Raw genomic sequence first — 22,521 nt, 5'->3', positions numbered from 1 at the left:
GCACTCCGAATTCAGGGCCCTCTAGCTAATGAAGTCCCTAATGTCTACTAAAAGGTGATAAATATGGCTAAGTTCAGGGTTAAACCCTTTACAACTAGAAAGGCAAAGTCACGAAGCCCTCACACTCTGGGGCCCAACTCATTTAAGCTCCCTTTTGGGGTATGATGGGAAATAGTAAGCAGTGTGGAGATGAACCTAAGTTCCTCTATAACCTCACTCTCCCCAGTCAAGGGTACACTTTATCCCGCTGCTGAGAGAAAGAGCAGTCTGGAGAGCAGGACCAGAAGCAGAACTACCCTCACCATTAAACACTGTCCCATGGCTGCTGCACATCAAGGATGAAGGTCTGCTCCAGAGCTGCATAAAACAAGTTTAATTTCCAACCAGGGTCACAGTCATCGCGTATCCCACATTTTGAGCAAGGAGAGAGAAGGTGAGTTATTAAACATATACAGTCTACATTCCAGAGGAGGAAAAAAGAAGAGAAAAACCAGTTCAGAACTGCAGTTACCACTGTAACACCACAAACTTTTAGGGCAGAAATTTAGGGGAAATCCCCAGGGAGAAGAAAGGCTGGAACAAAGGAAAGCAAAAAATTAAACCTACTGGAGGAGAGTGGGGGAGGGAGTGGGCAGAAATGGAATGAAACACCCAATCCCAAGAGGGCTTTTAGGTGAATGGGAATGTAGAAAGGGCCACCCCTGCCAAAGAAAGGCCTAGCAGCCTGGGATACTACCAAGATCACTTACTGCCCCCTGCTGGACAGATCCTCAAGCAGCACTTACGTAACCTCTAACGCTGCTTCCTAACACCCTCAGCCCCACTAGGCCCGGAAGGACCCCAAACCAAGGTGGGGGTGGGTCTAAAATGAGAAAAACCCATTTGGGACTGGCATCTACCTAGGCAGGGTCAGAGAGGGCGTGAGGCAGGAGAAGAGGCAAAGTCCTCACCAACCACAAAGGGACAGAGTGAAGAATCCAGAGTAGGAAAGAACCAAGGAAAGGGGAGACAAATAGGCAACAGCAGTGACTAAGTTGAGAAGGCAAAGGAAAGGGTTCAGGGAGGGAGAGGCAACAGGAGCAGGAGCAAAAAAATCTGACAAAATAGAGACAGAGGCAAAGAAAAAGTGTGGAGGGAAGCATCTGTGGGGTCAGGGGAATGAGCGCATGTTAAAAGGAGACAGAAGCTCCAGCACCCCCCTCCCCCCACCAAACACACATACACTCGCATACACACATACACACAAAGGCCTAGAGAGCAAGAGACCTGCATACACCCGCTGCACCTTGGGTAAGTAACACATCGCGAAGGAGCTGGCACTGAGGAAGACACCCCTGGCACCTCTCTTTCACAGTTCAGTCTGGGGTGGGGTGGGGGGTATTGATCCTCCTGCTGTAGACAAAGGTGACAGGAAGCCTAGTCCCATGGGGTGGGGCTTGGGACAGCCCTTCTGGGAAGGGGTCCCCCAGCCACGCTGTGGAGGCCCTGGGCCCTGATGTTAGCAGAAAGGTTACGGGCGGCTGTCTTGGAGCTCAGGGCGCAGCCAGCACACACAGGAGCCCACAGAAAAGCCACGGCTTCACAGAAACCGCAGAAGTCAGGACCCAGGCCAGGATCTCGGGGACAAGCGCCTCCTGTAGACAGAGACATAGTAGCAGCAGCTTCTGAACAACTACATAATAATGAAGGGAGGACTCTGAAGACCGCCGCATCCCACCAGCACCAACAACCACTTCAGAGTCCTATTCCCTCCATTCCAACGCCCAGACCCATTTATGGGAAGTGGGTGAAGAGGGCAGGGAAAAGCTGTTGGGATGGAGAGGGGGGACCGCAGGATGGTCTGAGGGTCTGGAAACAAAATTTTCACCCTTCAGCACATCCTGGGCTAGAGAGAACTGGAGAACAGGGGGATTGATACTGAGGTCTGCTATGTCACCCCCACTCCCCACTCCTCATTAAACCAGCCAGCCAGCTCTGGTCAGACCAGCAGAACTACCAGGGTGAGGAAGCTTCTGACAAAGGACAGGTGAACCACCCAGCCCCAAGATCAGAAGATGGGGGGATAGGAAGGCAGGAATAGGATTGATCTGTGTATCACCTTCTCCTAATAACAAAAGAGGATGAAGATGGAAAACCTGAGCCCCTCTCCCCAGTGCCCTGGGTCCCAAATACACCCCATGGTCTTGCTACCTATCCCCACCTCCCACCTAAAGCTCCTGAGGAACAGATTTAAGGATGAGGGGGAGGATCAGTTGAACACTCTGAGCTGGTAAGAGTGAGTGGGTTCCTCTCTCCTTCCCACTAAAAGGCAGGGCAGAATGGCATCTCCTTGGGAACAGTCATCTAGAGATAAATGCCACCCTCCTGCCCTAAGTGGGGTGGAGAGAGGGATAAAGGAAGATGGTGGCAGAAAGTCCATCATCTGTCCTATCATCCAGGAAAACACCTACCTGCAGAGGAGAGGAACCAGTGCAGGACTGGGGCAGCCTTCCCTCCCCCTCCTTCCCTTTATCTCACCAACATGGGAGGGGAAGATGATAGGCGAGAGTGGGCAGTGTCCTGGCTCCAAGCCCTGAGCTGCACTCCACCCTCCACCCGCTCCTTGGCCCCCATATATATCTCTCTATACAGGTATATACACGCGCACACATGCACGCACACGAAGAGAGGCCCGTGCAATTTCCATGTAGAACAGGGGGAGAGCGGCAAAGGAAAGGAAGACGGGGAGCAGGAGAGGGGCCTATGGGGAGAGAGATGCCAAGAGCACACCAACCGGAGCCAAACGAAGCAAACTGGAGAGAATACCCCATCTCACCTCCCAACCCCAGAGCTTGGGCGGGGGGGGCACCCCATGAAACCATAACAACCTTGTTTTTGTTTTAAATCCGGTAAATTGGAATGATTCATCATTAGGACAGCAACTGGGGACTGGTCATGGATGGGGGAGGGGAGGGAAGGGGAGGCAAGGCTCTTGTTGGGCATGCGGACATGGTACCCAGGGCCTGGCCACACTGGCAACAGGAAGGAAAGGGCAGGGCTGGGGCAGGGAGACAGTGCGGGTAGGGGGGGCGGTCGGATAGGGCTGTCTGGCTCTCACTTCTTGTTTTTGAGCTGATTGGCCAGCCAGTCCAGGCCTTCGTACAGCCCGTCCCCGCTGGTGGCACAGGTGGCCTGAATGTACCAGTTGCGGTGACGCAGGGAATGCAGGCCCAACTTGTCTGTGATCTCAGCAGCGTTCATAGCATTAGGCAAATCCTGGAGCACAAGGGAGACACACAAAAAGGAGCTTCAGGATCTTTCGAAGGCTTCTAGAGCAACCATCTACCAAAGACTTGTAGACTAGCACCCTCTCCTCCTCCTTCAGTGTAGGAACCCAGAGCAAGATCCTAAAGAACTACTTTGGATTTAATCATCCTAGAACTCCGGATCCAAGGCACTAAAGGTCATTCCACTGAGGAGCTGGAAACCAAATATGGGTAGGCAGGGAAGTGGAGAAGTGATTCAGAGTGGGCGCACAATCAGGTCTGTCTGACCATAAGAGTGAGGGCAGTTCCACTAAAGTAGACAATAGGTAAGATAAAAGAGGGACAGGAGGTGAAGGATCTACCACACCAGTCCCTCTGGACAGAAATGTTGCTAATTAAAGCTGGGATGGGGTGGGGACAAGAAGAGCATAAAGAAGCCAACTAATCATATTTCCCACACTTTCAAACTTGAGAGCATAGTCATGGGGCTTCCCACACAATGGGCCCCAAGACCCCATTATTTCCACGGCCAGGCTGCCCTCTCTCAAACCCAGGGGTAGGGAGATGTCACACCTGTTTGTTTGCAAAGACAAGGAGCACAGCATCCCGGAGCTCATCCTCTGCCAGCATCCTCATCAGCTCCTCCCGGGCCTCATTTACTCGCTCCCGATCATTGCTGTCGACCACAAATATCAACCCTGGGGAGGCAGAACATGGGCTGCACAGAGACGACAGATCAACTCCCCTCCCCCACCATCAAAAGAAAACACCCTCCTTATACCCTCCAAATATCTGCTCCCTTTTCTCCTTGTCTCCCGTCCCTAGGAACTGAAGCAGGGCAAAAGTTGGTTACCGATAACCAAGAACAATAGCTATACTCTCTGCTCACACCTAACCAACCCATGCCAGTCCACGGGCAATTCACATGCCTTACCTTGGGTGTTCTGGAAGTAGTGTCTCCAGAGAGGCCGAATCTTGTCCTGGCCACCCACATCCCAAACTGTGAAGCTGATGTTCTTGTACTCCACTGTCTCCACGTTGAACCCTTTGGCAAAAACAGACAATGGTCACTTGGCCTCAAACACCAGGCCTGCAAACGATGCCCCAGTGGGTTGTTTGTTTCCCCCAGCCATGGCCATGTCCTAGCAAGGGAAAGAAAGCTAAGGCTTCCTCAGACCTGGTGTTCCTTGACTTAGTAGTGTAAAGGCCAGAAAGAAAACCTAAGAGAAGTGGAAGAGGACGAAGAGGGCCAGTCAGGAAGTTCACAATCACCTGGGTGAGACAACCTTCCCCATTCATTCTCTCAGTTTTTGACTCTCCCTCCTGCAAAAGAAATGACTCAGCCCCACTCCTGTACCTTGGCCACCAGAGTCTGCCTCAGCTAAGAAGTGGGGCCTGTGAGGCAGAGTGAAGAACAAGAAGTGAGCTATAGTCCTGGAGCCCCAAATACAGAACCAGCTGCTGAGGATGATCTGGAGCCACCTTTACAAGGCAAATGTTCTCTCTCCCGCAGACAGGTCTTAACCGGGATCAGGGCCACCAAGGATCTAAACTGAAGCAATTCCAGGCCTCTGGCAGGAACATCAAAGCCCTTCACCTGCTTTTCAAACAACAGAGAACAAACCAGCTCAGTGCCTGAGGGCCACTGTCGGGTGCCAGGCTGAAGTTCCCGCATTAGAGAGGGTCAGGGTAGATAGGCAAACAGCAGCCCCAGCACCTGCTAGTAAGCTAAATAACCATTCTTCCCTGAACCCCACAAACTGCAAGGACTTGCCTGGTGGCCAGATGGGGGATCTAGGAATAGGCCCCCTGTCTGGCTCAGCGGTTGGCATGAAAGCCTACATCCAAGCTGTGCCCTTACCAATGGTGGGGATGGTGGTGACGATCTCGCCCAGTTTTAGCTTGTACAGGATGGTGGTCTTTCCTGCGGCATCCAGGCCCACCATCAGGATGCGCATCTCCTTCTTCCCAATCAGACTCTTGAGAAGGTTTCCAAAGATATTACCCATGATCACAGCAGCCGCTTTCTGAGGACAGCAGGGCGTAGTGAGGGCAGTGGCAGTCTGGTTTTGGCTTGGTCCCTGGTATGGAGGACTTGATCCTAGGCAAAGAAATGCAAACTTATTACCACCATCTGCTTGTCAGGATTTCACATTAATGGCACTGGCTAAAGTCATGGCTGGAGTTCTTTCATGACAAACTGAGAGCCTGAGGATACTAAGAAGATCAAGGCCCACTCAGACACATCCTGAGCCTTTGGGAGCAGAGATAAAGCAGTGAACATTCAGGACCCCTGTTTCTGCCAGTAATCTACCCATGTGACTTTGGATGAGTTATTTCACCTGTCCTTATCTGCACCTGTAAATGGAGGGGGTTGAACTAGATGATTTCTAAAGTCTCTTCAGTCCTGACATTCTACTCTATACCCCAAGGCATTGGGAGACCATTAATGCCTCTCCCTCCCCCAACCTTACCCTGAGACTTCTGGAAAGGGTGGGAGAGGACGGAGTGGAATGAGGAGTGGCTCTTCGTGACTCCTAACAAGGTTCAGGCTTGCCAGGTTCCCAAGGTTTATGCTCTCAGCTCTGATCAAGACACTGCTTCTTCCCTTCCTATATTTCTACACCTTCCTTCTACACACCAAAATTAATGAGGAAGAAATAAGAAAGCAGCACTCCTAAAAGAGGCTGATCTTTTCCACTCTGTGAAATGCCAGCTGCTAACGCCGTACCCTGTTCATACAACAGTGCACTGAGAGCTGGGAGATGGGGTAGCGAGAGGCTGCCCCTCATTCCTCAGCCACGTAGGTCCTAGGCTCGCCGTGGCCCGTCCCAGGACAGCTGCTCCACGTGGCCACCTGCAATGAGGCAGTCAGCTCATCCTCTGCTTCTGCTCTAACCCCCTTCAGTCTATTCTTCACAGAGCAGCCAGACTGATTTTAAAGCCAAAACCAGGTCATGTTGCTCCTCTATTCAAAACCCTCTCTGGGCTTCATAGCTCCTTTTCAGTAAAACCCAAAGCCATACCATGGCCTATAAAGTCCGGCACAATCTGCATTCCCGTTTCTCTCATCAGATCTCCTACTCTCCCCTGTGCATACTCCACTTCAGTTCCCCAATACTTTCCTGCCTCAAAGCTTTTGTCCTTGCCATTCACTCTGCCTGGAATGCTCCTCTCCCAGACAACCGTCAGGGAGCACTCCCTCACTTCCTTCAGGCATCTGTTCGACCGTCACTTTACCAAAGAGGCCTTCCATAACCACCTATAACACACACACACCACTCTCTACACCATTTATCCCACTTTATTTTTCTTCATAGCATTTATCACCATCTGACACGTTACATATTTGTTTCCTGCTGTACTGTTTTTCTCCTCCTACTGTAATGTCAGCTCCTTAACTATTTTGTTCCCTGCTGTGTTCCCTACCTTCACTAGTACCTGGCACACAGTAGTTGAATAACTGAACTAACTCCCAGGTCTCTACTGACCTGACTAGCAGTTCACTCAGGTTAGACATTTCTGCCTGCTACATAATAGGGAAAAATGAAGGGAGCAGTTAGAACACTACAAAACTACAAAATGCCTATCTGCCCACCCCATCCACTGCCCCCGACAGACAGAATCAGAGTCATTCATTCCCTCTCTTCTTCCCTCCCTTCTCTATGGCTCAGGACAGCCACAGAAATGAATCTTTGAAACAACAATGAAACGGGGGTTCAGAATCACCCGTGCCAGCCAGTTCTCTGAGCCTGCGGGAGACATGCATCAGCGGGCAGCTTATTCAGCAATCACCATATGCCAGCTGCTGGCATTCTCTACAGAGTCTAGGAACTAGAGAAAAACACACGCACACCCCAAACCCAGCAGGCGAAAGAAGAGGTCAAGACAGAGTGCACCCAAACCCAAGAATGTGAAGGGTGGATGGGGAGGAATCCTATTTACAAGCTAAAGCATGGCGGGGTTTGGTGGGAGTTCAGTTGTTTTTTCAGAAATGATTTCAGGTTTTTTTGTTAGTTTCCTACTCTCCTCAGTTTGCAGTGAATTCCAGACTAGTACAAAGGAGCCAGATCAACAGCTCCTGGAGACCAAAGTACTAGTTTGTCCAAAAAACAGAAACAATGAGTGCTTATGGAGTGTTTCATCTTCAAAGACCTCCCCAGACATCCACTAATGAGCCAGGCGTGGTGCTCCGGGTAGGTTCCGCAGATGAGCCCTGCCCCTGACCCAGACCACTCACACCCCAGGGGGAGGGCCTGGCTCAACTTTGGCCTCAACTTCAGTCAAGTCACCCAATAGCCATCCTCCCTGCTCACCCTGTCTCAACCACCCAGGCAGACAGATTCTTGAGGATTCCTGAGGCAGGAGGGTACACCTGCCCAGCTAATAAGATCAGATCCCACTAACCCTGGTAATTTGTGGTAGACAGACTTCTGGTTCTGCTGCCATCACTTCCAGAAATTTAGACCTTCCCCAAGTCTTCCTAGTTCTTATCTTGTCTCCAGTTCAGGTGTCATTTCCTTCAGCTCCAGATGATACTTTGCTTTAAAGCTTAAGTATTAAGTAACAGGCTTTGGCCCAGATTCTGAATTGAATTTATACCATACATTTATCTTGCTTTCCTTCATGACTGGAACTGTTGCTGGCTAAATGATTTACCAACTGTGAGTCGAGCAGTGGCTGAAAGATATCCCTTGCCCCAGAACATGCATACACTGTCCTTTGGTTGGCTCCTTTGCTAAGCTATCATGCTAAAGTCTTGGTTCAAAATCTGATCCCAGTGTTACACTTATTTCTATTTTCTGGCATGCTACATAAAGCACCCTGAATTATCTGAACCACTCAAGTGGCACTATGTTATGGAGTTTTTTCTTCTTTTATAAGTCTGTATATTTACCATCTCCCCAAGTTAACTGTGTACTACTCACCATGGGCAAGGACTATGCCTTTTATTTATTTTGGATCTTTCCTTGCTCCCAGTGCCAAGCCCACTGTAGGAGTTCAATCAAGCACACTGGCTAATTTTAGCCTCATCTAAGGATGTCCTTATATCATTTCTTCTGTCCTAGCAGTTATCTCTGTGTAATGCACAGATGGTTGCTTAGCTTTCCTGTCAATTCTTGGCCACTTTCCACATATACTGACCCCAAGACTGGTTTGGGAAAGTCATGAAAGGATTAGAAGACTAAAATTGGTAAAATTTTCTCTTGCCGTTTAATATTCAGTGGGGCTGATAGATAACTAACGAAATATTCAAATAGTTACCATGTGTCCCCCATGGCAGCCCAAAGCCTTGAAATTAATGGACATTACAACTCTTCTTTAATACAATCAGGAGCTTGACTCAGATGAACATTCCAAAGGGGGTGTTGGCTTTCTTGTCTTGGCTTTCCCTGTCCCTGCCTGTTTCCAGATAGCATACTGCCCCTACCATCAGGATGGTGGCAACTTTCAGCTTTGTGCCACGAATACAAATCTATGGCTATACAGCCAATTCTCACTTTCACCATAATGCATTCCTAGAGAAAGCTCTGGGAAGCAGATGGCAAACAAACAAACAAACCCTGGACTGTATCCCTATGTGCTGTACTGCCTATAGTCATTCTCTTTTGCCACAGATGGCACTGCTGTGTCAACAGGGCAAAATACCAGGGTTCTATGAGCTGGTAGAAACAGGAAGCAGTTAAAACTAAAGGTGAGTGGCTCAAGATGAAAAATGGAATATAGTAATATCTCTATTAACAAAGAGTATGTCTCAACATTCTACTTTACAGTTACAAACTTTATCTCCTCCGTGTGCGACACTGCAGGAGTTCAACCAAGCACATTGGCTGATTTAAGCCTCACCTGAGGACGTCCTCACTGACAAATCACTTACTGCCCCCAGTCCCTCTCTCCCACCCTCCAGGAGGGGCAGGCCATTGCTGTCACTGACTGTTCAGTTATCTGGACTTGAGGCATGCCTGCCTCACCCTCCAGGGGATTCTGAGAGCCACAGCTCAGTCTGCCACACACACTGCCCACTCCTGATGCAGGCATGTGTCCTGAGACACCCCGAGGGGACTCCTGATCCAGCACCTCCTCTTCAGGCTGCATGGGCCCAGAGAAAGGACGACCAGAGCCTCCCAAATCCTGTGCTGCCCAGGCAGGGTGCACTAAACTGCAGGGTGCAGCTTTATTCCCAAACAATCTTCAAATTGAGATATCACTAATAGAATCTCTATTAGATGCTATTTTTAGCACAGCCAATGGAGCAGACCAAAAAATTTAAGAAAACCAAAGCAGGGTCTGCCTGTATTTAGTTTCCTTAGTGCAGGTGGCTTGTGACCTCTGTAAACTTTCCAAATTTTTGCCTCAAGAGCACTGTAATCAGCACACAAGAACTCCTAGATTAGTATCTCAATGAATTCTATTAGACTCAAAGATTTCCCAAAGCCAAGAAACAGCTTCTGATGCCAGCTTCCATCCATTCATTAAACCTTTATTGAGTATAATGAACCAGGGATACAGAGGAAGACAGTTTCTGCCTTCATGAAACTCAGTCAATGGGAGAGGAAGACTAGGAAACAGAGGATTACTGTGTGAAGATAAGAGTGGGATAAGCACATAGTTTTATGGGGACAGAAAGCTGGAGCAGTTAATCAAGCCTGGAGGATGGGGCTTCCCTAGTGGCGCAGTGGTTGCAGCATGGTGAGTAAAAGGAAGGGATGAGGCTGGAGAGAGAAGCAGGAGCTAATCATGAAGGGCCTTAAAGGTCATACTGAGTAACATGATCAGATACGTGCTTTAGAGACCATCCTGGGCTTCCCTGGTGGTGCAGTGGTTAAGAATCTGCCTGCCAATGTGGGGGGCACGGGTTCAAGCCATGGCCCAGGAAGATCCCACATGCTGTGGAGCAACTAAGCCCGTGCGCCACAACTACTGAGCCTGTGCTCTAGAGCCTGCAAGCCACAACTACTGAAGCCTGTGCACCTAGAGCCCGTGCTCCGCAACAAGAGAAGCCACTGCAATGAGAAGACCACACACCACAATGAAGAGTAGCCTCCACTCACCACAACCAGAGAAAGCCCACGCACAGCAACGAAGACCCAACGCAGCCAAAATTTTTAAATAATAAATAAATAAATAAATAAAGATCATTCTGGGGCTTCCCTGGTGGCGCAGTGGTTAAGAATCCGCCTGCCAATGCAGGGGACACGAGTCCTGGTCCGGGAAGATCCCACATGCCATGGAGCAACTAAGCCCGTGCGCCACAACTACTGAGCCTGAGTTCTAGAGCCTGTGAGCCACAACTACTGAAGCCCACATGCCTAGAGCCCGTGCTCCGCAACAAGAGAAGCCACTGTAATGAGAAGCCAGCACACTGTAACGAAGAGTTGCTCCCGCTCGCCGCAACTAGAGAAAGCCCACACGCAGCAACAAAGACCCAACTCAGCCATAAATAAATAAATAAATAAATAAATAAATAAATAAATAAATAAAAAGAAAGAAAGAAAGAAAGACCATTCTGACGGCAGTTTAGGGAATAATTTAAAAGGGGGAGGGCTTCCCTGGTGGCGCAGTGGTTGACAGTCCGCCTGCCGATGCAGGGGACACGGGTTCGTGCCCCGGTCCGGGAAGATCCCACATGCCGCGGAGCGGCTGGGCCCGTGAGCCATGGCCGCTGAGCCTGCGCGTCCGGAGCCTGTGCTCCGCAACGGGGGAGAGGCCACAACAGTGAGAGGCCCGCGTACCACACAAAAAATAAAAATAAATAAATAAATAAAAGGGGGAAAGACTGGAAGCACAGAGACCACTTGGGAGGTACAGTAATACAGATAAGAAAAGTTCTGAAACAGAGGTGGCAATAGAGGACAGGACAGATTTGAAACAACAAAATAGTAAAATCCACAGGATTTAATGACTAATTAAACGTAGGAAGGAAAAGGAGAAGAGTCAAAGATGATTCCCAGGTTTCTGGCCTGTGTGATTCAGTGGCAATTCTTTAGGCAGGAAACATAAGAGGAACAGATCTGAGAGTGAAGATGTTTGTTTTTAGATTAACGTGAATTTTGAGGTGCTAAGGTACGAAGCTCAGGAGAAAAGTCTGGCCCGGATATATGAAATCATCTGCATAGATAGTAACTCAAGCCCCTAGAGGAACCAAGATGATCCAGTATGGCAGCAGTTACTGGCTGCCTACCAACAGCCACCTTCCCCTTCTTTCTTCTAACAGAACCCCTACTTTGTTCAGATGTTGGCAGGGAGTGGGTATGAACTACCCCTCACCAGCCCTAGGGTATGAAAACTGATCAGCTGAAGGGATGTGGGCATTCCATTTCTCTTGCCGGTGACTGAGTCACGAATGGTTAGGCACTAATTCTGGGCAATAAAGATGTAAGGAAAGTCTGCTGGGAGTATCTGGGAAAGCTTTCCTCAATCTTAAAAAAGAACATGTGTCAATGCTCTCTTGTCCAGCCTTTGGATGTTAATGTAGAAGGGTGAGATGCTGGAGTATCTTGGGTACATGAAGGGATAGACGTAAGGACACTAGGATATCAGAGCAGAAAAACTGAGAAAACTTGGGTCCTTAATAACACTGTCAAGTTGCTGGATTAAAAAAATAAATAAAAAGTTATGTGGCAGCCTGGAAGGGAGGGGAGTTTGGAGGAGAATGGATACATGTATATGTATGGCTGAGTCACTTTGTTGTGCACCTGAAACACAGCAACGATTAACACTGAAGTTAACAATTAACCTGAAATGATTAACACTGTTAATCGGCTACACTCCGATATAAAATAAAAAGTTTTAAAAAAAAGTGTTCTACCCCTGGACTACTTCTGTGTGTGGTAGAATATACATAACATAAAATTTAGCATTTTAGAGCTTCCCTGGTGGTGCAGTGGTTGAGAGTCCGCCTGCCGATGCAGGGGACACGGGTTCGTGCCCCGGTCTGGGAAGATCCCACATGCTGCGGAGCGGCTGGGCCCGTGAGCCATGGCCGCTGAGCCTGCGCGTACGGAGCCTGTGCTCCGCAATGGGAGAGGCCACAACAGTGAGAGGTCCGCGTACCACAAACAAACAAAAAATTTACCATTTTAACCATTTTTAAGTGTACAGTTCACTGGCATTAAGTACACTCACACTACTGTGCGACCATCACCACCATGCATCTCCAGAACTTTTTCATCTTCCCAAACTGAAACTCTGCACCTATTAGACAATAATCCCCCTCTCCCCAGCCCCTGGAAACAACCACTCTACTTTCTGTTTCTGAATTTGACTATTCTAGGTATCTCATAAATGTGGAATCAAACAATATTTGTCCTTTTGTGTCTGGCTTATGTCACCTAGACTTCTTGCTATATGTTTAATAAATCCTTTGATTGTTTGAGCCACAGGTGTGTTTCCTATCTTTTGTAACTGATACACCTTAATTGATATATCTAGGGAGAGCATGTACAGTGAGACAGGAGAAAAGGCCAAAGGCAGAAACCTAGGGCACATCAACATTTAAAGCAGTGGGTAAAAAAGAAGCCCAGGAAAGAGAGTAGGAAGCAACCAAAAGGGTAGAAAGGAAATCAAGAGAGTGAGACATCAGAGACACCAATGAGGAAAGAACATTAAAAAAAAAAAAGAGAGTCAAAGGCTGTAGAAAGGTCATATTAAGATAAGGCCTAAAAAACACCTACTGAACTTAACTACTAGGCAATCAGTGATGACCTTGTTATAAATTAGAACATATCTAACTAAAATTAGCCTCCATTTAACTCAACTAGCAGCATTTAGGCTCAAGCCAGAATCCTACGCCAGTTTCCCTTCTAGTCTGAGAGGAAGACTCCAGTACAGGATGACCTGAAGGAGGCCACAACACCAAGTGAAGTAGGATTCTAAATTGCCCTGATAAAGACCCAAACACCGAGAAAGGGTATGGCTTTTCCTACGGACAACCCTCAGCAAGTGAGTCAGAACAGAGCATTAAGTCTGTTTCAGAATACATGACTTCGCTAGATAAAACAGTGACCGGATAAAAACTAGACTCATTTGTTTCCGTGGAACATTCTGTGGCACCACCCTCTCACCAAAGCTTTCAGCTTGCCTTATTCTTAGAATCTGACCAGTTTACAACTGCACCATCTCCTGATATTCGATGGCTGCTCCAATGCCCACATCAATAGCCTTGGATATCCGGAACACTGTACTTTCCTAATTACAAAATCACTTAAATTCCATGAGTAATCAGCCTAAAGCCCTAGTAAATCTTTGTCCCAATCTGATCCCACTATGCAGGTCAAGATGGAATTGCCAATCTTAAAATTTGTATGGAGACACAAAAGACCCCGAATAGCCAAAGCAGTCTTGAGGGAAAAAAATGGAGCTGGAGGAATCGGACTCCCTGACTTCAGACTATACTACAAAGCTACAGTAATCAAGACAATATGATACTGGCACAAAAACAGAAATATAGATCAATAGAACAAGATAGAAAGCCCAGAGATAAACCCACGCACCTATGGTCAGCTAATCTATGACAAAGGAGGCAAGGATATACAAAGGAGAAAAGGCAGTCTCTTCAATAAGTGGTGCTGGGAAAACTGGACAGCTACATGTAAAAGAATAAAATTAGAACACTCCTTAACACCATACACAAAAATAAACTCAAAATGGATTAGAGACCTAAATGTAAGACCGGACACTATAAAACTCTTAGAGAAAAAGATAGGAAAAACATTCTTTGACATAAATCACAGCAAGATCTTTTTTGATCCACCTCCTAGAGTAATGGAAATAAAAAACAAAAATAAACAAATGGGACCTAATGAAACTTCAAAGCTTTTGCACAGCAAAGGAAACCATAAACAAGATGAAAAGACAACCCTCAGAATGGGAGAAAATATTTGCAAACCAATCAACAAAGGATTAATCTCCCAAATATATAAACAGCTCATGCAGCTCAATATTAAAAAAACAAATAACCCAATCCAAAAATGGGCAGAAGGGCTTCCCTGGTGGCGCAGTGGTTGAGAGTCCGCCTGCAGATGCAGGGGACACGGGTTCGTGCCCCGGTCCAGGAAGATCCCACATGCTGCGGAGAGGCTAGGCCCGTGAGCCACGGCCACTGAGCCTGTGCGTCCGGAGCCTGTGCTCCACAGCGGGAGAGGCCACAAAAGTGAGAGGCCCGCATACCAAAAAAAAAAAAAAAAAAAAAAAAAAAAATGGGCAGAAGACCTAAATAGACATTTCTCCAAAGAAGACATACAGATGACCAAGAGGCATATGAAAAGCTACTCAACATCACTAATTATTAGAGAAATGCAAATCAAAACTACAATGAGGTATCACCTCACACCAGTTAGAATGGGCGTCATCAGAAAATCTACGAACAACAAATGCTGGAGTGGGTGTGGAGAAAAGGGAACCCTCTTGCACTGTTGGTGGGAATGTAAATTGATACAGCCACTATGAAGAACAGTATGGAGGTTCCTTAAAAAACTAAAACTGGAAAACAACAACAACAAAAAAAACTAAAACTGGAATTACCATATGACCCAGCAAGCCCACTACTGGGCATATACCCACAGAAAACCATAATTTAAAAAGACACATGCACCCCAATGTTCACTGCAGCCCTATTTACAATAGCCAGGTCATGGAAGCAACCTAAATGCCCATCGACAGACGAATGGATAAAGAAGATGTGGTACATATATACAATGGAATATTACTCAGCCATAAAAAGGACTGAAATTGGGTCATTTGTTGAGACGTGGATGGATCTAGAGACTGTCATACAGAGTGAAGTAAGTCAGAAAGAGAAAAACAAATATCGTATGTTAACGCATATATGTGGAACCTAGAAAAATGGTACAGATAAACCAGTTTGCAGGGCAGAAACTGAGACACAGATGTAGAGAACAAATGTATGGACACCAAGGGGGGAAAGTGGCGGGGGGGGGGGCAGGGGTGGTGGTGATGTGATGAATTGGAAGATTGGGATTGACATGTATACACTGATGGGTATAAAATGGATGACTAATAAGAACCTGCTGTATAAAAAAATAAATTAAATTAAATTAAAAAATAAAAAAAAAGATGGAATTGCCAGTGAACAGATGAAACAGGAGGCCATGATTTGGACAAAGCCACCCATCACAGAGCAGCCTAAGGATACAGAAGACAGAGAATCACCTGCCTTGAGCGATAAGAGCCATCTGTGATCCCCTAGCACCTCAAACACACTTCTACTCTAGGACTTACCACAGAATGTTTTATTCACCTTTGTGTGTTTTGCTTCCCAGAGCTGGAACTTCCCAAATAATGTGCCTTTAATGCAATACAGGTCAGCTGGAGATACTGGTCCCATCAATACTGGACAGCTAGGCAGGGCTTAGGGTGGCTAGAGCCCATGGGCCAGTCATCTCAGGTTGCAAGCAGCTATGCCTGTTTCACTATTACCATTTTCTCTGTATGCCATGGTGGGAAAAAGTTTGGGAAGTATTTCACTAGACTCTCAGTCCCTTGCCAGCAGGGACCATGCCTTATTCATGTTTCATGTTCCCAGCACCCAGCTCCATGACTGATCTGTAGCTAGTGACTGATATGCTTGTTGCTGAACACGGTTCTACTGATGATGGCAAACGTCTGTGAGGTTGAGGAAGACAGTACTCTTTAGGTGATCTCCAATCCTTTTCCTGTATCTGACAAACTGGAGAAGTGGCTTCCACGTTCTCAGAGCCCTAGGGTTCCCTGGATGGGATTCAGAGCCTGCCTGGGGGAAAGGGAGAACTCTATGAGAGGCTCTAATTATGTTCTGCCACTCTCCACCACTACCACAGCAGCAGCACTGTTGTGCATTTTACGTATCAGACTTCAAATAAGATTTTATAGAAGGTAAAGTTCAATTGTTTTTTTTTTTTTAAGTGGAGGATAGGGGACAAAACCACTCCAAAAGAGAGCAAATGTTCTTCTGCATCCTAAATCATGTTGAAATTTAAACATTTATGCTTGACACTCTTGTGTTTAAGCTCATAAAGGACAGGTTACGGGAATTCCCTGGAGGTCCAGTGGTTAGGACTCCGCGCTTTCACTGCCGAGGGCCTGGGTTCAATCCCTGGTTGTCGGGGAACTAAGATCTGCCACACCCAGGCATTTCACCTTTCTTCAGGAATATAGTGCTAATGGTGGATCCCTGAAATCTTGAGCCATTTCCCTTCTGGTCCATATGGTGCAGCAGATCCCTTGCAGAAGTCCATGACAAATCTCTAACACCTTCATAGACTCCCTACCTCAGTCAGTTCTTTCCTAGACTACAATACAAAGCCTTCAAACATTTGTAGAACTTTCTCCAAATGCTCCCCATGTCCTTTCATTATCAAACAGTTTTATTAGCATTCTACCTATATTTGCAATAGATGTTGGAAAAGGTACAGTACACAGAATTACAGATATCGCAACTCTGGATCTTAATACAGTACATTCTGAAACAAAGGCAGACATTTAAAGGAGATATGACTAAGTGAAAAGAGTGGCCCAGGAAATGGAGGATGCTGAAATACTAACTGAAATCTAAAATAATGGGAGCCAGCAAACTAAATGCCCAACCTAGGACAATCAGGGTGCTCTTTTATGGAAGAGTCAACCATTACCTCAGAGTCACACTGAACACTATTTGTGAGCCCCCATATCCTCACCCTACATCCAAGTTGATAGCTCAGGGCCCCTGCCTTGCTCCAGCTTCACCTCCCACTCAGGCAACAGGAGCTGCCTCTGTGAGGCTGATGCTGAAAAAAAGATTTCACTGCTCGTAAGCCTACGACCAGCACAAAAAGTCACGGTAACAATCATCCCTCTACACAGGCGCTTCAGGCGGCAAGTTGTTCTTTTGTAAACCTCCTCTTTAAGGCAGCCCTGAGTGCTCATGTTATTATTTCTATGATGATGGTGATTATTAACAGCAGCTAACATTTACTTGAGGCTTACTACGTGTACTTTGTATAATACTAAGTGCTTTACATGTATTATCTCATTTAATTCTCATGCCAACACTATGAATAGGTATATCATTATCATACTCTTTACAGATGAGAAAAATGAAGCTAAAAGAGGACAAATAATTTCACCAAAATCACACAACTAGTAATTAGCAGAGGCAGGATTTGAACTCAATTTTGTCTGATTCCAAGGTCCACACTCTTAATTACCATACCATTTTGCCTCTAAATTCACTTGCAACAAAAATGGTGAAGGGGGGCTTCCCTGGTGGTGCGGTGGTTGAGAGTCTGCCTGCCGATGCAGGGGACACGGGTTCGTGCCCTGGTCCGGGAGGATCCCACATGCGGCGGAGCGGCTGGGCCCGTGAGCCACGGCCACTGAGCCTGCGCGTCCGGAGCTTGTGCTCCGCAACGGGAGAGGCCGGGAGAGGCCACAACAGTGAGAGGCCCGCGTACCGCAAAAAAAAAAAAAAAAATGGTGAAGGGAACTATGCGTACACCTGAAACTAAAACAATACTGTAAATCAACCATACCTCAATTTAAAAAAAAATGGTGAGGAGAGCCAAATACAGTGACATGTTTTGAGTCTCAAGCCTCTTGACATCCATTTCTTTTTCTTTTTTTTTTTTTTTTTGCAGTACGCGGGCCTCCCACCGCCGTGGCCTCTCTCGTTGCGGAGCACAGGCTCCGGACGCGCAGGCTCAGCGGCCATGGCTCACGGGCCCAGCCACTCCGCGGCATGTGGGATCTTCCAGGACCGGGGAACAAACCCGTGTCCCCTGCATCGGCAGGCGGACTCTCAACCACTGCGCCACCAGGGAAGCCCTTGACATCCATTTCTAAAGGTATATGAGGAAGCAGATTCCACAATTTCCCTCAGTTATTGATTCAACTTTAACAAACCTGGTTTTAAAGAACTTCCTCCTTCTGACCAACAAATCCCACCCACTGTCCTCTGAGTCCATTTTCTCTATTATGACTCCAGTGGAAGAGACCAGCAGAGGTAAACACACTTTATGACCCTCTGTGCACTTAAGACTTCACTTCCACTCTTTCTAGCCTGCTGTCTGCTCTCCTTTACACTTGCATTCAGTTTAATCATAGCAGCTACCATTCACTGGCACCAATTCTATGCCAGGCACCACATACATACACCGGCTCCCTTCTCTGTAATTACCAGGATCCCAATCTGCAGACAACACTCTGAAGGACTTAGGTCTAATGGAGAGACCCCTTTGCCCACAATGGGGAAGCAGGAGATCTGGGATTTCTGATAAATAATGACTCTGTGTTCTAGTATTTTTCTTTTGGGGTCTTACTTTCATTATCCATGACTGTTTTTTGCCTCTTAGGAAGGTGGAGAGACCAAGACTTCTTAATTACAAAGGCTAAGGACCTTTACACCCTCACTCAGCTATCTTCAGGCACTCTCCCTGACAGCCAAGCCCTCTCCTCCTCTTTCCTTAAACTGTGGTCAGAAAACCTGAGTTCTGTTCATTCACATCCTGTATTCATCATGAGTGCCTACTGTGTGCACAGATAGTGTGGGAGATACAAGATGAGATCCAATTCCTTAACTCAAAAAGCTTCTTCTCTTTGGAAAAGCAAGACATACACATAAAAAAATTTGACTACGCAAGGTAATAACTCTATGCTGGGAGGCAGGAGGCATGTGTATATGGGATACAGGAGGACCCTTCCCAGCTGAATCCACGGTCGATGATCCATTCTGTGAAAAGGTGGATCAGCTTCTTTCTTAGAATGAGCTTTTCTAGACGTGTTATTCAAACTCGGGTCTAAGGTACAATGACCAATTCACTGACCCATTCCACTAACAGCAAGTGGAGACCCCCCAACAAGCTCAAGACAAAATGGCAGCAAAGACTGTCAACACCTGATTAGGGACACGAAAGGAAGTATGCAGAGACTAGATTCTGCCCTGTTGCACTGACCCAAGCAATCAGACTCCTGCAGCAGATCTCCTACCAAATAAAACTTTCATGCCATAGACCAGGGGTGACCCAATCCAACCGCGGCAGAGACAGGTTTTAAGTTACATTTCTCCCTCACCCAATGACCTCACTATCTCTTCTCACTCCTGACCACATACCACACTCCTCCTGGCCTGGCCAGAGAGAGACCAGCAGTAATACAACCCAGAAAGAAGGCAACTCCCCCAAAAGAGGAGCTACCACTTTGCTAATCAAGTGGCCCGTTTTCAACAGGGAATTCCACACACCCCCGCCCCCTTCCCGCAGACGTTGGTATAACCATTTTCTGTTCCGGGAATCCTGGTACTTCCTAAAGAAAGAAAGCGGATTGGAAGACAGAAACTCAGAGCCAGTGACAAGATGCTCCCTCCTCCTGTGAGACCGCCCCCGCTTCGCCTGGGGGAGGAAGGCACCACCTCTCTTCTCCAAGCAAGATCAGATCCCCCTCCCCCTCCTGCCTCCTCTCCTCTTGCTCCCCACCTGCTGCCCTCTTCCCGACGTGCGGTCCCCAAGACCCGAAAGCTCAGCCTCCACCAGAATAGTGCCCCTGAGGTGCCCCACTAGCCTGTGTTCCCGGTTAATCCCTAAACCCCCTAAGCACCCCTGCGCCACGATGTGGGGAGGGGGTGTCACTATAGCAAGGCTTCTCTCTGGTCTATTACTAAGGTGGAGGGGGATGAGGGGTAGGAAAAAGCGACATTCCCTAGCCCTTTAATAGGAAAAGGATACAAAACAGCCATCACCGCCCCCGCGTCACCTCACCTTAGACTGCTTTCCTCCCCCTCAACCCCAACCCTTCAAAAGCCCACCTCCTGCAGGCGAGGGGAACCTAACTGCAGCCCGGGTCGCCCCCTTGTGCGAGGCGGAGGACAAATCCATGTGCGCCCTCCACCCCCACCCCAGCTCCGTGTCCTTCAAATGCGGGGGCAGGCGTGTGGCTGGCCCGACGCCCCCTCTCCGAGCTCTCTGGTGGGAAGGACCACACCGGCTCATGCCAAGCAGTGCCGGGCGGGCGAGCGAGCGAGCTGGGGTGGGGGTGGGGGTCTATCTTCTCAGCTCCCACCCGAGTCTCTCCTCTACCGGGACCCGCCTTCCCTCCTCCCCAGCCCCTCACCTGTTCCTGCTCCCAGCTCCGCCGCTGCGGCCGCCGCCTCCGCCCCCGCAGGTTCCGCTCGGCTCTCGCTCCACTCTCTCCGACTCCCTCCGCCGATTTCAGCGCGGCTGCTCCCCTGGCCCCGCTCCCGGCTCCCTCCTTCCTTCCCTCCACCTAGCACCGGAAACCGCGACGGCTACAGGAGCTGTGCGGCGTACCCTCACCCCCAGACCAGGATACTTCCCACCTCCCCGATCTCGCGAGAACTGCGTGGCGGCGAGCGGCAGTTCTCGCGAGATCCATCACCATGGCAGCTGCTGCAGCAGAAGCAGCGGGCGCCTGAGTGGACGACCTGGCGGGGGCCGAAGTCGGGGCTGGAAACTGCGGGCGGCGGAGGCGGGAGCTAGGAAATGGGGGTGAGACAGTGGGGACAGAGGTGAGAATCCCAAGCCTCAGAGCCATGTCTGTTATTTAAGGACTGGGCCGCAAAGTGGGCACACTGGAGACTGGGACTCCTTGGGCAAAGTCAGGAAGGAGCAGAGTATGAGTGAACAGCCCTTGCTTTGGACCTCACCCCTTAGCTCTCATCTTCATTTTTTTAAACCTTTTTTTCCTATATACATTTATTTATTTATTTTTGGCTGCGTTGGGTCTTCGTTGCTGTGCGCGGGCTTTCTCTAGTTGCGGCAAACGGGAGCTACTGTTCGTCGTTGCGGTGCACAGTCTTCTCATTGCGGTGGCTTCTCTTGTTGTGGAGCACGGGCTCTAGGCGCGCGGGCTTCAGTAGTTGTGGCTCGCGGGCCCTAGAGCGCAGGCTCAGTAGTTGTAGCGCACGGGCTTAGTTGCTCCGCGGCATGTGGGATCTTCCCGCGCCAGGGCTTGAACCCGTGTCCCCTGCATTGGCAGGCGGATTCTTAACCATTGCACCACCAGGGAAATCCTCAGCTTCATTTCTTAATCAGGGCTACGTGCACCCCCCTGAGAGCCCTCACTGCACCAGTGTTTCTACTCACTACTAAGACTAGGTTGCTCGGGGGTGAGAATCAAGAGATCTTTTCCATAGGGAAGAGGGAGAGTGATGCATTTAAGAGACTGAAGGAAACAGCTGGACACTGGGCCAGTTAGGAAGTTGGAACTTGAAAGACAAACGGTTGAAGACCAGTATTCAGAGGTATGGTTTGAGGAAGTATACCTAGATGAGTATGAATTTTAGGATTACAAAGAAAGTGAGGGATTTTGCACCCGTGTTTCTCTATTCCTGCCAACCTCCACTTTCCTCACACTCATTTCTGCAGCTGGTCTAGACATGCAAAGCTGCCTTGGAACAGTCACAGCTGTGATACAAGAAGGGCGCTAGTAATGCTAAGAATGGAAAAAGGTTCTTGAAGTGCCCTTTCTCCTCATTTACAGCAGTACAGATCCTCCTCAGCTTACAGTGGGGTTACATCCCAATAAACCCATCGTAAGTTAAAACATCTTAAGTCAAAAATGCATTTGCACCTAACCTACCGAACATAATAGCTTAGCCTAGCCTGCCTTAAACATGTTCAGAACACTTACATTAGCCTACAGTTGGGCAAAATAATCTTAACACAAAGCCTATTTTATAATAAAGTGTTGAATATCTTATGTAATCTACTGAATACTATACTATACTTAAAGTGGACAACAGAATGCTTGTATGGGCACAGAATGGTTGTAAGTGTATCAGTTGTTTACCCTTGTGATGGCATGGCTGACTGGGAGCTACAACTCACTGCCACTGCCTAGCATCACAACAGAACATCATACCAAATAGCCTGGGAAAAGATCAAAATTCAAAATTAATTTACAGTTTCTACTCGAGGCATATCACTTTTGCACCATCATAAAGTAAAAAAATCGTAAGTCAAACCATTGTAAGTTGGGACCATCTGTACAAGGGAACACATGGCTCTTCCCTAAAGCTTGAGCCAAAATTGTTGCTTTTTAAATTTGTTTTTGTTTTTGTTTTTACCTTGTTTTTTGTCTCCTTCCAAGAAGAGCTAGACTGGTAGATAGCTACACTCTGTCTACCCCTTATCCCCATCAATCACTGGTGTATGAATTCACCAGTCCCTTCCTCTTATTCCGGTTTGGGGTTTTTTTTGTTTTAAAGTCTTTATTGACTTTGTTACAATATTGCTTTCTTGACTTTGTTACAATATTGTCTTGTATTGACTCTGTTACAATATTGCTT

At 47.8% G+C, this 22,521-nt stretch overlaps 1 protein-coding gene across 1 annotated transcript; it reads right to left on the bottom strand.

The window, feature by feature from the left end:
• Positions 1 to 358: 358 nt before the first annotated feature.
• ARF3 (ADP ribosylation factor 3) lies at positions 359 to 20,540 on the bottom strand. Its single transcript, XM_060112998.1, has 5 exons — positions 20,325 to 20,540; positions 5,107 to 5,346; positions 4,180 to 4,290; positions 3,819 to 3,943; positions 359 to 3,255 (listed from the first exon to the last, which is right to left on the bottom strand). Exons 2-5 carry the CDS (start codon positions 5,252 to 5,254, stop codon positions 3,094 to 3,096), a joined length of 546 nt encoding a protein of 181 aa, XP_059968981.1. The 5' UTR covers positions 5,255 to 5,346; positions 20,325 to 20,540; the 3' UTR covers positions 359 to 3,093.
• Between the last annotated feature and the right edge of the window lie 1,981 nt (positions 20,541 to 22,521).

Source organism: Mesoplodon densirostris, chromosome 11, assembly GCF_025265405.1.
Source record: "Mesoplodon densirostris isolate mMesDen1 chromosome 11, mMesDen1 primary haplotype, whole genome shotgun sequence".
Lineage (NCBI taxonomy): Eukaryota > Metazoa > Chordata > Mammalia > Artiodactyla > Ziphiidae > Mesoplodon > Mesoplodon densirostris.
The sequence above is the reverse complement of the archived record's forward strand: the minus strand, read 5'-3'. Positions and strand labels throughout refer to the sequence as shown.

Bases quoted from the DNA above. Each gene is read 5' to 3' on its own strand.
- ARF3 (XM_060112998.1), bottom strand. From the start codon at position 5,254: ATGGGTAATATCTTTGGAAACCTTCTCAAGAGTCTGATTGGGAAGAAG. The intron at 3,944-4,179 runs GTAAGGCATGTG...CTGCCTCCCCAG, and splicing joins CTACTTCCAGAACACCCAAG to GGTTGATATTTGTGGTCGAC. The intron at 3,256-3,818 runs GTGTGACATCTC...CTTGTGCTCCAG, and splicing joins TTGTCTTTGCAAACAAACAG to GATTTGCCTAATGCTATGAA.